This window comes from Papio anubis, chromosome 13 (assembly GCF_008728515.1).
Source record: "Papio anubis isolate 15944 chromosome 13, Panubis1.0, whole genome shotgun sequence".
NCBI lineage: Eukaryota > Metazoa > Chordata > Mammalia > Primates > Cercopithecidae > Papio > Papio anubis.
In genome coordinates this window covers 94,414,075-94,427,619 of record NC_044988.1, presented here as the reverse complement: position 1 = coordinate 94,427,619, position 13,545 = coordinate 94,414,075, and the positions used below count along the sequence as shown (strand labels likewise).

The following is a 13,545-nucleotide window of genomic DNA, read 5'->3' as shown; positions in this document are numbered from 1 at the left end:
ACCTCGTAATTAAAAACATGAGTTTTACAAGGTGAAATAATATAAAAGGGCTTACACTATGAAGTAGTATTGTCTAAAACATCCTTCTTACCTAGAGTCCTCATTGTTCAGAGGCAATCACTTTTGATTCTTTCTGATTTTAGTTTTCCTGGCATTTACTTTCATTTCTCAAATATACTTCTATCACTCTTTCTTGGTTTATTAATTTATACATTCTCCTTTGATATCCTGCCACAATAAATGAAAACTTCATTTACCTAAAAGCTACTCCTTTCCCTGCCCCATAGAAATAGTAGCAGGAAGGCCAGGCGTGGTGGCTCACGCCTGTCATCCCAGCACTTTGGGAGGCGGAGGCGGGCGGATCATGAGGTCAAGAGATCGAAACCACAGTGAAACCCTGTCTCTACTGAAAATACAAAAAAATTAGCTGGCTGCAGTGGCGGGCACCTGTAGTCCCAGCTACTCTGGAGGCTGAGGCAGAAGAGTGACGTGAACCTGGGAGGCGGAGCTTGCAGTGAGCCGAGATCATGCCACTGCACTCCAGCGCCACTGCACTCGATAGAGCAAGGCTCCGGTCAAAAAATAAAAATAATAATAAGCAAACAAATAAATAAAAGAAATAGTAGCAGGAATAAGAATACTAATAGCAACTAACATTTATTAGTGCTTACTTTATGCCAGGCATCTTTCAAGTGATTCACACATACTGTCTAATCCCCACCATACCCTCTGAATTTACGTTACCACTATTCTCGGTTTTTCCATTATTCATTTTATTTTATTTATTTATTTTTAAGACAGGGACTCCCTTTGTTGCCCAGGCTGGAGTGCAGTGGTGCAATGATGGCTCATTGCAGCCTCAACCTCCTGAGCTGAAGCAGTCATCCCGCCTCAGCCCCCAGAGTAGCTGGGACAACAAGCATGGCTAATTTCTTTTTAAAGTAAAAACAAGTTTATTAGAGAAGTAAAGAAAGAAAAGAATGGCTACTCTGTAGGTTGGCTAATTTTTAAATTTTTTTGCAGAGACAGGGTCTCACTTTTTTGACCATGCTGGTCTCGAACTCCTGGCCTCAAATGATCCTCCTGACTTGGCCTCCCAAAGTGCTAGGATTGCAGGCTTGAGTCACTGTGCCTGGCCCATTATTCATTTTATTAATCATATTGTCAGCTACCGGCAGCACACTTTTTAAATGCTAATCATAGATGATAGTATTATCTAATTTTTTTGTGTTTTTACTAGGTGTTATATATTGTTCTTAGCTCTTACCTGTATTAACTCACTAACTCTTGTCATCAAACCTATGGTCTAGGCTCTATTATTATTATTCCCATTTTATAAATGAGGAACTAAGGCATAAAGTTTACTCTGTGTAAGATTGGGTAGACAATTAGTGGTACCAAGCCAGCCCAGTCCTTTAACCCATCCATACACCGTATTGATGGTATCCCTTTGATTCCATTTTGTAAGGTAAATTTTCATTCCCACTACTTTCATCATCTTTTCTATTTTTTCTTTGTTTTCTTTGTTTCTTTTCTTTTTTTCTTTCTTTTTCTTTTTCTTTTTTTTTTAAAGATAGAGTCTCACTCTGTTGCCTAGGCTGGAGCACAGTGGTATGATCACAGCTCACTGCAGCCCCGACCTCCTGGACTCTAACGATTCTCCTGCCTCAGCCTCCAAGTAGCTGGGACCACAGGTGCATGCCACCACACCTGGCTATTTTTTTTTTTTTTCATTTTTGCTAGAGACAGGGGTCTCACTTTGTTGCCCTGGCTGGTCTTGAACTCCTGGGTTCAAGCAGTCCTCCCATCTCAGCCTCCCAAAGTGCTGGGATTACAAGCATGAGCCACCACTCCCAGCCTCTCTTCTTTTCTCATGCTTAGTTTTGGTCAGTTATAACTTCATGTTTTTATTTCACAGAACATAAAATTTATTTACCATTCTATAATCATAGTTAAATATTTTGTGTTTGATCTATACATGGATTCTAAAAGTTGAAAACAGATAATAAACAATATTTTGACATATAACTATGTAAATATTATACATAGCAAAGCCAGGAATTGAGAAATGATCTTCCCTTCTCCGTAGTTCCAGTGTATATCTCAGATGAATTCATCCTTACATTCACATTCAGATGGATCACTCTTTTTTACACTATTTGTTTTGGGGGTTTGTTCATTTTGAGACAGGTCTTGCTATGTTGCCCATCCTAGAGTACAGTGGCATGATCACAGCTCACTGCAGACTTGATCTTCAGGCTCGATGAATCCTCCCATCTCAGCCTCCTGAGTAACTGGGACTACAGGTGTGTGCCACTACACCTGGCTAATTTATTTTTTATTTTTTATTTTTATTTTTGTAGAGACTGTGTTTTGCCATGTTGTCCAGCCTGGACTCGAACTCCTAGGCTCGAGCTGTCTGCCTGCCTAGGCCTCCCAAAGTGCTGGGACTACAGACAGGAGCTGCTGTACCCTGCCCTGTTTTTCTTTTGTAAACTCTCTGGGTTGAGTCCTTTCACATGTGGTTCCTTTCTCATGTTTTCCAGGTTCCAGCTTTCTTCACTCTTTTATATGGAAGGCACTAGGTTGGACATTTGCAGTTTGCCCTTCTAGGTCTACTTTTTTGCTGCTTCTCCTACCCGGGGAGACTAACCTTTGTAGGCTGCTCCAACTGATACTTTTGCCCTCTGTCTTCCAGCTGGGCTCCACCAATGGAAAGGGTCAGCAGGAAGTTGGAGGGCAGGAGTAGAGTGAGCACAGATGTGGATTTCGCCAGCTCCCTCCCTTAAGTTTTGGGAACTGCCCGTTCCCCCTGCTGCACCAGGCCTAAGGGATAGTAACTTAGCCACAGATCCTTCAAGTGTTCCTTGTTGGTTTCCCTTGACTCTGTTCACATCTTTGTAGCCTCTTTGTTAAACTCTTCCCAGTGACCCACGTGGTGTGTCATCTTTTTCCCGCCAGGATTTTGATTAGTAGGAAGTAATAATATTGATATTTCTTCATCTAATAATGATATTTCTTCATCAAGTGTTGTTCTTTCAGAAGTTTCTTGAAATCTCTCATCTACTGATTGCCTCCCTCTCTTTATTTCTGTATGGAGCCTCGAGACAGAAGATAAAATTACATGCTCAGTCCATCATGTATTGCTTTTTTAATTATATTACTCTTTTTAAAAAGAACATCTTTATTGGGGTATTCAAATATCTTACAAGTTACCTTTAGGAAGTATACAACTCAGTAGTTTTTAGTATCCTCACAGGTTATGTGCAGTCAATTTTAGAACACAGTTTAGTCACTACAGTCAATTTTAGAACATTCATTATCCCCAAAAGAACCCTGTACCCATTAGCAGTTATTTTCTTTACTTTTTAAATGTGGGAAATAAACCTACATAAAAGGACCAGAAAAACGTGATGCTCTTGAGCTGTATAAACTGACTCCAGCCTACCTGTTATGCCTTATTTTCTTTGTTGTTGTTGTTATGCCTTATTTCCTACTAGTTCCATAATACATCATTTATTTAATTCAGGCTATTTTCCTACTTGTGCTACAAAGTGTTATTAACTTATAATTGTCAGTTTTCTAGACTCCTTATTACTTTTATTCAGTGTCATGTAATTTAGTACTTATTTGCAGTTTTTTCTACATATGTGATCATATTTTCTGTCTATTAAACCAATGATCCTATTAATTGAATAGATCACTTTTCACATTACTTTATATGGCCTTCATAATTCTTAGCACTTGATAGAATAATATTAGTAGACTGGGCACAGTGGCTCATAACCTGTAATCCCAATACTTTGGGAGGCCAAGGTGGGTGGATCACCTGAGGTCAGGAGTTCAAGACCAGCCTGGCCAACATGGTGAAACCCCTTCTCTACTTAAAAAATACAAAAATTAACCGGGCATGGTGACGGGCACCTGTAATCCCAGCTACTTTGGAGGCTGAGGTAGGAGAATTGCTTGAACCCAGGAGGCGGAGGTTGCAGTGAGCTGAGATAGCACCACTGCACTCCAGCCTGCGCAACAGAGTGAGACTCCATCTCAAAAAACAAACAAACAAAAAAAGCATAATATTAGTAATCAGGTTTTCTTCTTCCATTGAGTGTCTTCACAATACACCTTGCCTAACAGCAAGGTAGGTGACACCAATAGCAAGATATCCCGATGGTGCAAAAGGAAAGCTACCCAGAGGCTGGGCATGGTGGCTCATGCCTGTAATCCCAGCACTTTAGGAGGCCGAGGCAGGTGGATCACCTAAGGTCAGGAGTTCAAGACCAGCCTGACCAACATGGCGAAACCCTGTCTCTACTAAAAATACAAAAATTAGCCGTGCATGGTGGCATGTGCTTGTAGTCCTAGCTATGCAGAAGGCTGTGGCAGGAGAATCACTTGAACCCAGGAAGTGGAGGTTGCAGTGAGCTGAGATCATGCCACTGCACTCCAGCCTAGTGACAGATAGAGACTCTGTCTCAAAAAATAAATAAATAAATAAAATAAAATAAAATAAAATTCATTTTACTACTCAACATTTGAGTGTTTTCTCTGTTTTAAATATTTCTGTAGACGTTTTAGTTATAGGGATCAATGTAAATACAGCCTGTACTTCTTTTCTTAATTGAAAATAGTGCTAGTGGTGGTCATAGGGGTACTGATTTAGACAGAGTTGAATTAGCACAACAAAGGTAGACAGAAAAACTCAGAGAAAGGGGTAGGGGTCCCAGAAAGAAAAACATGTATTTTACCTGGTAACCCTAAATAGAAGAGACTGGCTCTAAATTGTTCATCTGTGAATCTGCTGATGGTACCTAGGGGTCATTGTACTGTTCTCTCTACTTTTGTGTATGTTCGAAATTTTCCATCATAAAAAAATTAAAAGATATAACTTTAAAAATCGATACCTTTCACAAAAACAATGAAAATTTGAGACCTTACAGTAATATGAACCAGGAAATATAGGACCTTTATGGAAAGAGTTAAAAATGTATTTAATGACAATGTTTGTACCATAAATGGAAAGAAATGCTATTGACAAAATTAGAAAAAATACAAATTCCCCAAATTGATCTCTAGATTTATTCGCTTACCACTAAATTCAATGAATGTGTTGCTCCTTTTTTTTTTTTTTTAAAAAGTAACTTCAATAGTACAAATCTTGTGAAATGTAGTTGACTCTTTATAATTTGATTCAAGTTAGCTCCGTGTACCAATAGCCATACCCTAAATTCTTTGAGACACGTCTGTCTTCTAGACTTTATTAGAGATACCTTGAGTTTATCATGTTTCTACAAGACAGCCAAATTCTTAAATACCTTTCCCAAATCTATTTTGTCCCACTGAAGAAAGGTACTTGGGGCCATCTTCCATCTGTTCACAGACTTTAATGAAGAAGTTTTGCCCTTGAAAATGAGGCTGAATTGTAATTGACATTTATGGGTGGCATTTCTCAATTATATCTTTTACAGTTATGCATTAGTAATTGTTGTATCGTTCAGTCTTGTAAGTTCTTGAATTTCTGAATTTTCTCTTTTTCTTTTCAACTCCGCTTGCAGCTAATTCTTTTCTGAGTTCATCTTTTTCTCCCAGTGTTGTTAAGTGTAGCCAATAGCATCCAGGGCTAGCAACATACTGTTTCCCAACCTCTGTGTATAAATCAGCAAGTTCATTAATCATATTATCTGCTTTCTCAGTTTTCTCAGGCAAATGCAGTGTTACCATTGCATTAGATAGGTCATCATTGTTTCCAGCCTTCAGTAACAGTTACTTGCTACTCAGTCACAGTTGCAGGTGTCACGTATGTTACATGTTTGTTATGGCGATAACCTACTCCTGTTAACAGTTTCTGGACTAGCTTTTCCTAAGTAAGGCTGCTGTAACAACCCTCACATTGTATGTAGTGCCTTTCTACAGTAGAGATGTATTTCTAGCTCCCATGTTAGCTACAAGTTGTCTGTGGTTTTGGGGCTCTGTTAAATGTGTCTTAGTGTTCCAGACTGAGGAACAGCCCTGTCTTTGTCTTAGGTCAGAGGGAAAATTGAAAATGCCGACACACTCAGTGCTCTTCATCTTCTCGTGAGATATGATATAAATAACTTACAATTATATTTCATTAGCCAAAGTAAGTTAATATGGCCAGGCCCAATGTTTGTATGGTAGGGAGTATTTGCCTCTCAAAGACTGTGCTATAGGCTGGGCACGGTGGCTCAAGCCTGTAATCCCAGCACTTTGGGAGGCCGAGACGGGCGGATCACGAGGTCAGGAGATCGAAATCATCCTGGCTAACACCGTGAAACCCCGTCTCTACTAAAAAATACGAAAAACTAGCTGGGCGAGGTGGCGGGCGCCTGTAGTCCCAGCTACTTGGGAGGCTGAGGCAGGAGAATGGCGTGAACCCGGGAGGCGGAGCTTGCAGTGAGCCGAGAAGATCACGCCACTGCACTTCTGGCTGGGTGACAGAGCAAGACTCCGTCTCAAAAAAAAAAAAAAAAAAAAAGACTGTGCTATAAGTCACCAGATTCAAGGACAGGGTTGTATATTTATCTTATAGGGAGAGGGTAGAATAGTGTAGAACAGTAATACCATCTACATATCCATTTCTAGGTATATTTTCTAAAGCAGTGTTTTTCAAACATTCAGCTGAGTTCTTAGCTGAAGATAAACATTTGGAAGTTGTCAGTATATAAGTGAGTGTGAATAAGATCACCCAGGAAAAGGGAAGAGAGTACCAGAAACCTCACGGGAGAGGCATCTGCAAAGAACACTAAGAACAACCTGTCAGAAGTAGGGAGGAGAATAGGAAAAGAGCATGCGTGTCCTGGACCCTAATTATAGAATTATTTCTGCTCCAAAAAATGTAACTTTTTTTAAAAAAAGAAAGCCTGAATGCAAGCATTTTACATCTATCTGGTTTGTACCATCACAAGACTTAATTTCCAAATAGCATAAGAAGTTTAATGTTAATATATACTCATTTACTATTACAGAGATTTGCCACAATATGGACAGAAGCAGTGGCAGTCCTATTTTGGAAGAACTTTTGATGTTTACACCAAACTCTGGAAGTTCCAGCAGCAGCATCGGTAAATGAATTTCATAGTTAAAGGAGAGCAAAGGCCTGTTTTGTGTTAGTCACAGTTTTTATCTTCACTACTTCAGTGCTTTTTATCTTGGTGCTTTTTCTTTTTTTCCACCAAAGCAAAGGTAAATCTTGGTGCTTTTAAAATAACATATTTCATCTTTATAACCCAAATGAAAACAAATTTATTTCTTTCCTATTTATTTAAGATTTTAAAATGTATGGCCAGGCATGGTGGCTCATGCCTGTAAACCCAGCATTTTGGGAGGCCAAGGTGGGAGGATTGCTTGAGCTCAGGAATTTGAGACCAGCCTGGGCAGCATGGCTAAACCCTATCTCTACAAAAATTAGCCAGGTGTGGTGGTGTGCAGCTGTAATCCCAGCTACTCAGGAGGCTGTGGCACGAAAATCACTTGAACCCTGAAGGGGGAGGTTGCAGTGAGCTGAGATTGCGTCACTGCACTCCACCTTGTGCAACAGAGAGAGACCCTGTCTCAAATAAATAAATAAATAAATGAAAATAAATAATAAAATAAGGCTGGGTGCAGTGGCTCATGCCTGTAATCCCAGCACTTTAGGAGGCTGAGGTGGGTGGATAACTTGAGGGTCAGGAGTTCGAGACCAGCTTGGCTAACATGATGAAACCCCGTCTCTACTAAAAATACAAAAATTAGTTGGGCATGGTGGTGCACACCTCTAATCGCAGCTACTCAGGAGACTGAGGCAGCAGAATCACTTGAACCCGAGAGGCAGAGGTTGCAGTGAGCCCAGATCATGCCACTGCACGCCAGCCTGGGCAACAGAGCCACACTTTGTCTCAAAAAAAAAAAAAAAGTAACATTCTTGTCTGATTTTTAAAGACAATATTATATGTGGAATATTATATGTGGAATGGTTCAGATCAACTGGAGCATAGGTAGGATGATTTATGGTTTCATTCTAAAATACATGTTTATTGGCCAAAGTAGTTTCTTTTTATATTTCAACTTATAAATAGACATTTAATAAATGCTTTTTAAATTTAATGGAATGACTATGTTGAAATCTAATGAAAAATTCATTAGCTTTGCTGAATTGGATGGTATTTTATCCTATTGAATTTACAGATTTGATTAGTTTTGGAATTTATAGACTCTTATTTCTATTTTCTTGTATCCTATATAAAACAGACAAGTCTTGGATAATCGGTATGGCTTGAAGCGCTGGCAAATAGGAGAAATTGCTTCCAAGATTGGGCAGCTATACTATCATTATTAGTAAGTAAATTACACATGGAAAGAGTCAAGTGTTGTCTGATTAAAACATAGCATGCAGAAGTATACATAGTATACTCATTGCTAGGCATGAAAATTGTGAGTTACAAATGAAACCCTAGTAGTTCGGGCCAGATTGATCAAGACAATGTTGTGCAATAACCTTCCATAGTCAAAGTACTATTTGTTTTAAAGGCTTGCCTCCCAAACACTTCATTTGGTCAGACTCATTTATAACTTAAAAATTTGATCTTGGTTTTAGATAAATGATTAATACTAAAGGATTTATTGTTCTTACAGCTTCACTTGTCTCAATAATGTGTAGCATTATATTGTAACTTGTATGTATGAATGAATGATTTTCAGAAGGATACTTTAAAAAACTCATATTTGCAGGATATGTTTGAAAGATATTTTTTATTATATCCTTAGAGCACTAACATCTGTATAGTCCCATCCCTGAGCTCAGAAAACAAGAAGGATCCTTTTAGGAATCTAAATCTCATTATCCCAAAGTGATGATCAGGTATACAATAAAAAAGGCTTGGACCATTTGTAATCTAAAAGGCAATAAAATGGCTGGGTGTGGTGGCTCACGCCTGTAATCCTAGCACTTTGGGAGGCCAAGGCAGGTGGCTCACCTGAGGTCAGGAGTTTGAGACCAGCCTGGTGAAACCCCATCTCTACTAAAAAGATAAAATTAGCCAGGCGTGGTGGCGGGTGCCTGTAATCCCAGCTGCACAGGAGGCTGAGGCAGGAGAATTGCTTGAACCTGGGAGGCAGAGGTTGCAGTGAGCCGAGATCATGCCATTGGCACTCCAGCCTGGGCAACAAGAGTGAAACTGTCTCAAAAAATAAAAAATTAAAAAAAAAAAAAGACAGTAAAACTTCTTCCATTTCCTACATTTTGGCATACCATTCCAAATTCCCACCATTAAAATCACTCTTTTGGGTAGAATATTTTCTTAAAAAGTCCCTTGTAAAACTAGAAATGTGTTTTCTCGGGTAGAAATATTTTCTTAAAAAGTCCCTTGTAAAACATAATTCATTAACATCCCCTGAAGATTAATATGGATTAGTGCATTCCTCAGTTCTGTGAGGAAAAAAATTAAAGACATGTGCCAAAGGACTGTATGGATTTGAGGAAGTGGCCTAGTCCTGGGAGATAAGGATTTCACTGGATGGAATGCTGTTTGAGTCACTTCAGAGAAGGAGGGTAATGTGTAATATGGGTTGGCATCGAAAAAGGCTTGGATATAGCGAGGAGGTTTTTCAAAAATTTTAATTATTATTTTTTATGCATTTTAAGGGTGATATTGCCTTGCCGATTCAAATTTAGGACAGTCATTCCCACCCCCTCACCCCACGAGACAGAGGAATACAGCAGTATATAGAACAAGTATTTACTGTGGTGAAGAGTCTCTGACACTGTCATATTTAAAAATGTATTTTTTCTCATAGCTTACGCACATCTGAAACCAGCTATCTGAATGAGGCTTTTTCTTTCTATTCTGCAATCAGACAGAGATCATATTATTCTCAAGTCAATAAAGAAGACAGGTATGTATCTGCTATGTTTTTAGAAAGATGAGGATAAAACACTCAGTCTTTAGTCTGCATGGAAATTGTGTGGAAAAGCTTACATTTGTTTATAACTTGCACTCATTTACCAGACTTTATTGAGTGCCTACTATGTAGTAGACCTTCAAAAGCATAGAGAGTATATGTTACCTAAGCAATAAACATCAAAGATGTTGTAACAGATGTCACAATACCAAAGGAGGGTTGGGTTATTGTTGTACAAGGGATTGACTTCACACAGATTTAATACAAAAGAAATGACTCCAAAACAAGGCTTAGCTAATAACATTTATTCTTTAGCCTGTGTAATCTTAATTCATGTCTCTTCAAAAGCCTGGTGACAACTGTCATGTAGGACCAGGGAATAGCCTGCTAATATTGTTTGAATTTTCTCTGTCTCTCTTTTTTTTTGAGATGGAGTCTCGCTGTGTCGCCCAGGCTGGAGTACAGTGGTGCGATCTCAACTCACTGCAACCTCCATTTCCGCCTCCTGGGTTCAAGCAATTATCCTGCCTCAGCATCCCAAGTAGCTGGGATTACAGGCTTGTGCCACCACCCCCGTCTAATTTTTTTGTATTTTTTTACTAGAGATGGGGTTTCACCGCATTGGCCAGGCTGGTCTCGAACTCTTGACCTCACGTGATCCACCCACCTTAGCCTTGCAAAGTGCTGGGGTTACAGGCATGAGCCACCATACCCAGCCTGGATTTTGATTTTGTTAATTCCAGATGAGTATGAAATTGTGGAAGAAGTCAGAGATCTTCTGGAGAATCTTTCTTGCTAGCATTCTGGGAATTGTTGGATGAGAAAGTTCAGGCACAGAAGGTCTGAATATTCTCTCTACCCCAGCAACAGAACTCACAGTTTTTATATGGTGAAAAGATTATATTCTCTTAGCAATAGAAGAAAACAGTTTTGACATGTTTTTCTCGAGAACACTTTGTGGTTAACTGTTGTAAGCTTTCCAACTAAACAGTGACATTTTGGGGAAAGCCCCACTCTTGTAAATCTCTTTAATTTCCTTGCATGTCTTGTTCAGACTTGTCTAGGGGCGTTTGCATGGCACATGTAAGGGGTGCAGATGCTGGAGTGTACATTTTTCATATCTTTTTGTCATCCCCTTACATCAGAAGTTCCATCAATTACTTTTCCCTTAGGTTTTCCTATAGTTTGCTTCACATATTTTCAATACAGATGTATTTCCTCCAATCCTAATTTTAAAAAAATTATTGCTATGCTATTTGTCTTAATTCTTGGTGAGATAAATTATATCTTAAAAAATGCAAAAGAGCTGTGTAACATTTTATCAGCATTAAAAATACATATAAGCAGAGAACTATTTTAAGTAATAGCAAAACACCTTGTATAATTTACTTTTCTGCATTTTCTAATTTGACAAAAGGGAAATTGGCTTTAATCTTAATATCCAACAGTTTGATTTCTTGCCATAATTTTGTGCCTTAATAACAAACATCCAATTTGAATTGTTTTCCTGTGCAGTTTCCTAGATCAGGGCATATTATTTAGAAGTAGGATTATTTGGAATCGGGATGACAAAAACTCTTGCTTTGTGCCAGTAAATTAGAATCAAAGGACAATCTGGTGTGCAAATCCCTGACCTTGCTGTGTGTGGTTAGGAGGGTCTTTGTTCAGTTGGTAGGTTGTTTCTTAGTTCACACAGGGTAAGAGTGCCAGTCAAGATTGCAATCAGCAACAGCTGCTAAAATCAAGAGCCAGGAGAGAAAACCAAGTAAGGAAGTATTCCACAATTTCACAGTTCATTTAAAAGGCAAAAATCTTCACTCCTCAAAAGGAACAAGTTCTCTCTGCACTGTCTCAGCAGCTAAGGATTATGTTGAGACCAGGAGGAATAAGTAGTTTGTTCCAGCAATCTCAAGGTTAGTGTCTGTCACTAAGCATAGACCACTCCCAGAACATCTCGTTCTATGGGTCCATCGTACTTAGGAGAGGAGATATTACCATACAGCCACTCCTCCTAGGAGCTGCACACCCCAATTCTGTTGTAAATGGCCAAAGCTGAACCTGGTTGGATATGGAGAAGGTGAAGATTCTGAATACCCAGGAGGTTGTGGGAGATGTTACAGTGAGCCACCTGGAAGAACAGAGTTTCCTAGGCAAATATGTAGTTAAAGAGTCAGGGTCTTGTAAGTAGTGAGCCTAGCAGGTTGGACAAGGCTGGAATTCTGGAGTCCAGAAGTTTGATAAGAGCTTAAAAAAAAAGCCGAGTGCAGTGGCTCACACCTATAATACCAGCACTTTGGGAGGCCAAGGCAGGTGGATTATGAGGTTAGGAGATCGAGACCATCCTGGCTAACATGGTGAAACCCTCTCTCTACTAAAAATACAAAAAATTAGCCAGGCGTGGTGGCACGCACCTGTTGTCCCAGGTACTCGGGAGGCTGAGGCATAAGAATCACTTGAACCCGGGAGGCAGAGGTTGCAGTGAGCCAAGATGGCGCCACTGCACTTCGGCCTGGGTGACAGAGTGAGACTCCATCTCAAAAAAAAAAAAGCTTCATAAAAAGCCTTCAATTTTACATTCATATTTCCCACTGGAAAAAACTTAATACTGTCACCACTTATGTTGACGTTGACAACATGTCAACATGTCATTTATTGTTCCGAAGAAACATAGAGTAAGTAAAGTTTGCTTGTTATTATTTTAAGAAAAATAATTTTAAAGAATATAAGGAGAATGTCTAACTTCAGAAGAGGTGGAGGGGGAAGTGAATAATAAAATTATGGTTATTACAATGGAAGGCAGGAAAGGAAAATAAACTCCGGTTATGTCAACATAAATGGTGACAGTATTAAGTTTTTTTCAGTGGGACATATGAATGTAAAATTGAAGACTTTGGGCCGGGCGCGGTGGCTCAAGCCTGTAATCCCAGCACTATGGGAGGCCGAGATGGGCGGATCACGAGGTCAGGAGATCGAGACCATCCTGGCTAACACGGTGAAACCCCGTCTCTACTAAAAATACAAGAAAATTAGCCGGGCGAGGTGGCGGGCGCCTGTAGTCCCAGCTACTCGGGAGGCTGAGGCAGGAGAATGGCGTGAACCCGGCGGGGCGGAGCTTGCAGTGAGCCGAGATCGCGCTACTGCACTCCAGCCTGGGGCACAGAGCAAGACTCCGTCTCAAAAAAAAAAAAAATTGAAGACTTTGGCACTTCGTAATGGTGCTGATGATAAAGAGGGCTTGATGTGGACCCTTCCAGTGAGTCACATTCTTTTTTCTGCAGTTTGATATGGAGTTAGTTGGTAGGCTAGGGGTTGTGGTTCAAGTTATCAGGCTTGATTGAGGTGGCCTGTCATGTATGAGTGGACAGCACTGACGCATTTCATCTGTGCTTTGCTGCAGTTCATCACAGTGGCTTCCGAAATAGAAAGCACCCACCCACTTCTGTATGCTTATTGAATATAAGGATCAGCTAACTATGGCCTGTTTGCATGCCAAATTGGGCCCGTGGCCTGTTTTTGTACTGTGTGGCAGTTTAGAATTTTTTTTTTTTTACATTTTCAAAGGGTTGTAAAAAGGGAAAAGATGAATATGCTACAGGCACCAAATGTGGCCTGCAAAGCTTAGAATATTTACCATCTGGCCCTTTGTAG

General features: G+C 39.8%; 1 protein-coding gene across 7 annotated transcripts in view; it reads left to right on the top strand.

The window, feature by feature from the left end:
- SCAI (suppressor of cancer cell invasion) overlaps positions 1–13,545 on the top strand; it is a 188,988-nt gene that overhangs the window by 112,101 nt on the left and 63,342 nt on the right. For all 7 annotated transcript variants that reach the window (XR_004178000.1, XR_004178001.1, XM_031654509.1 and 4 more), the window contains 3 exons: positions 6,987–7,082; positions 8,248–8,334; positions 9,793–9,891. Coding sequence is in view for 5 of the 7 variants with exons in the window: in XM_031654509.1 (XP_031510369.1) it covers positions 6,987–7,082; positions 8,248–8,334; positions 9,793–9,891 (282 nt within the window). In the remaining 2 variants the exon portion in view is untranslated. The remainder of the gene's footprint in view (positions 1–6,986; positions 7,083–8,247; positions 8,335–9,792; positions 9,892–13,545) is intronic.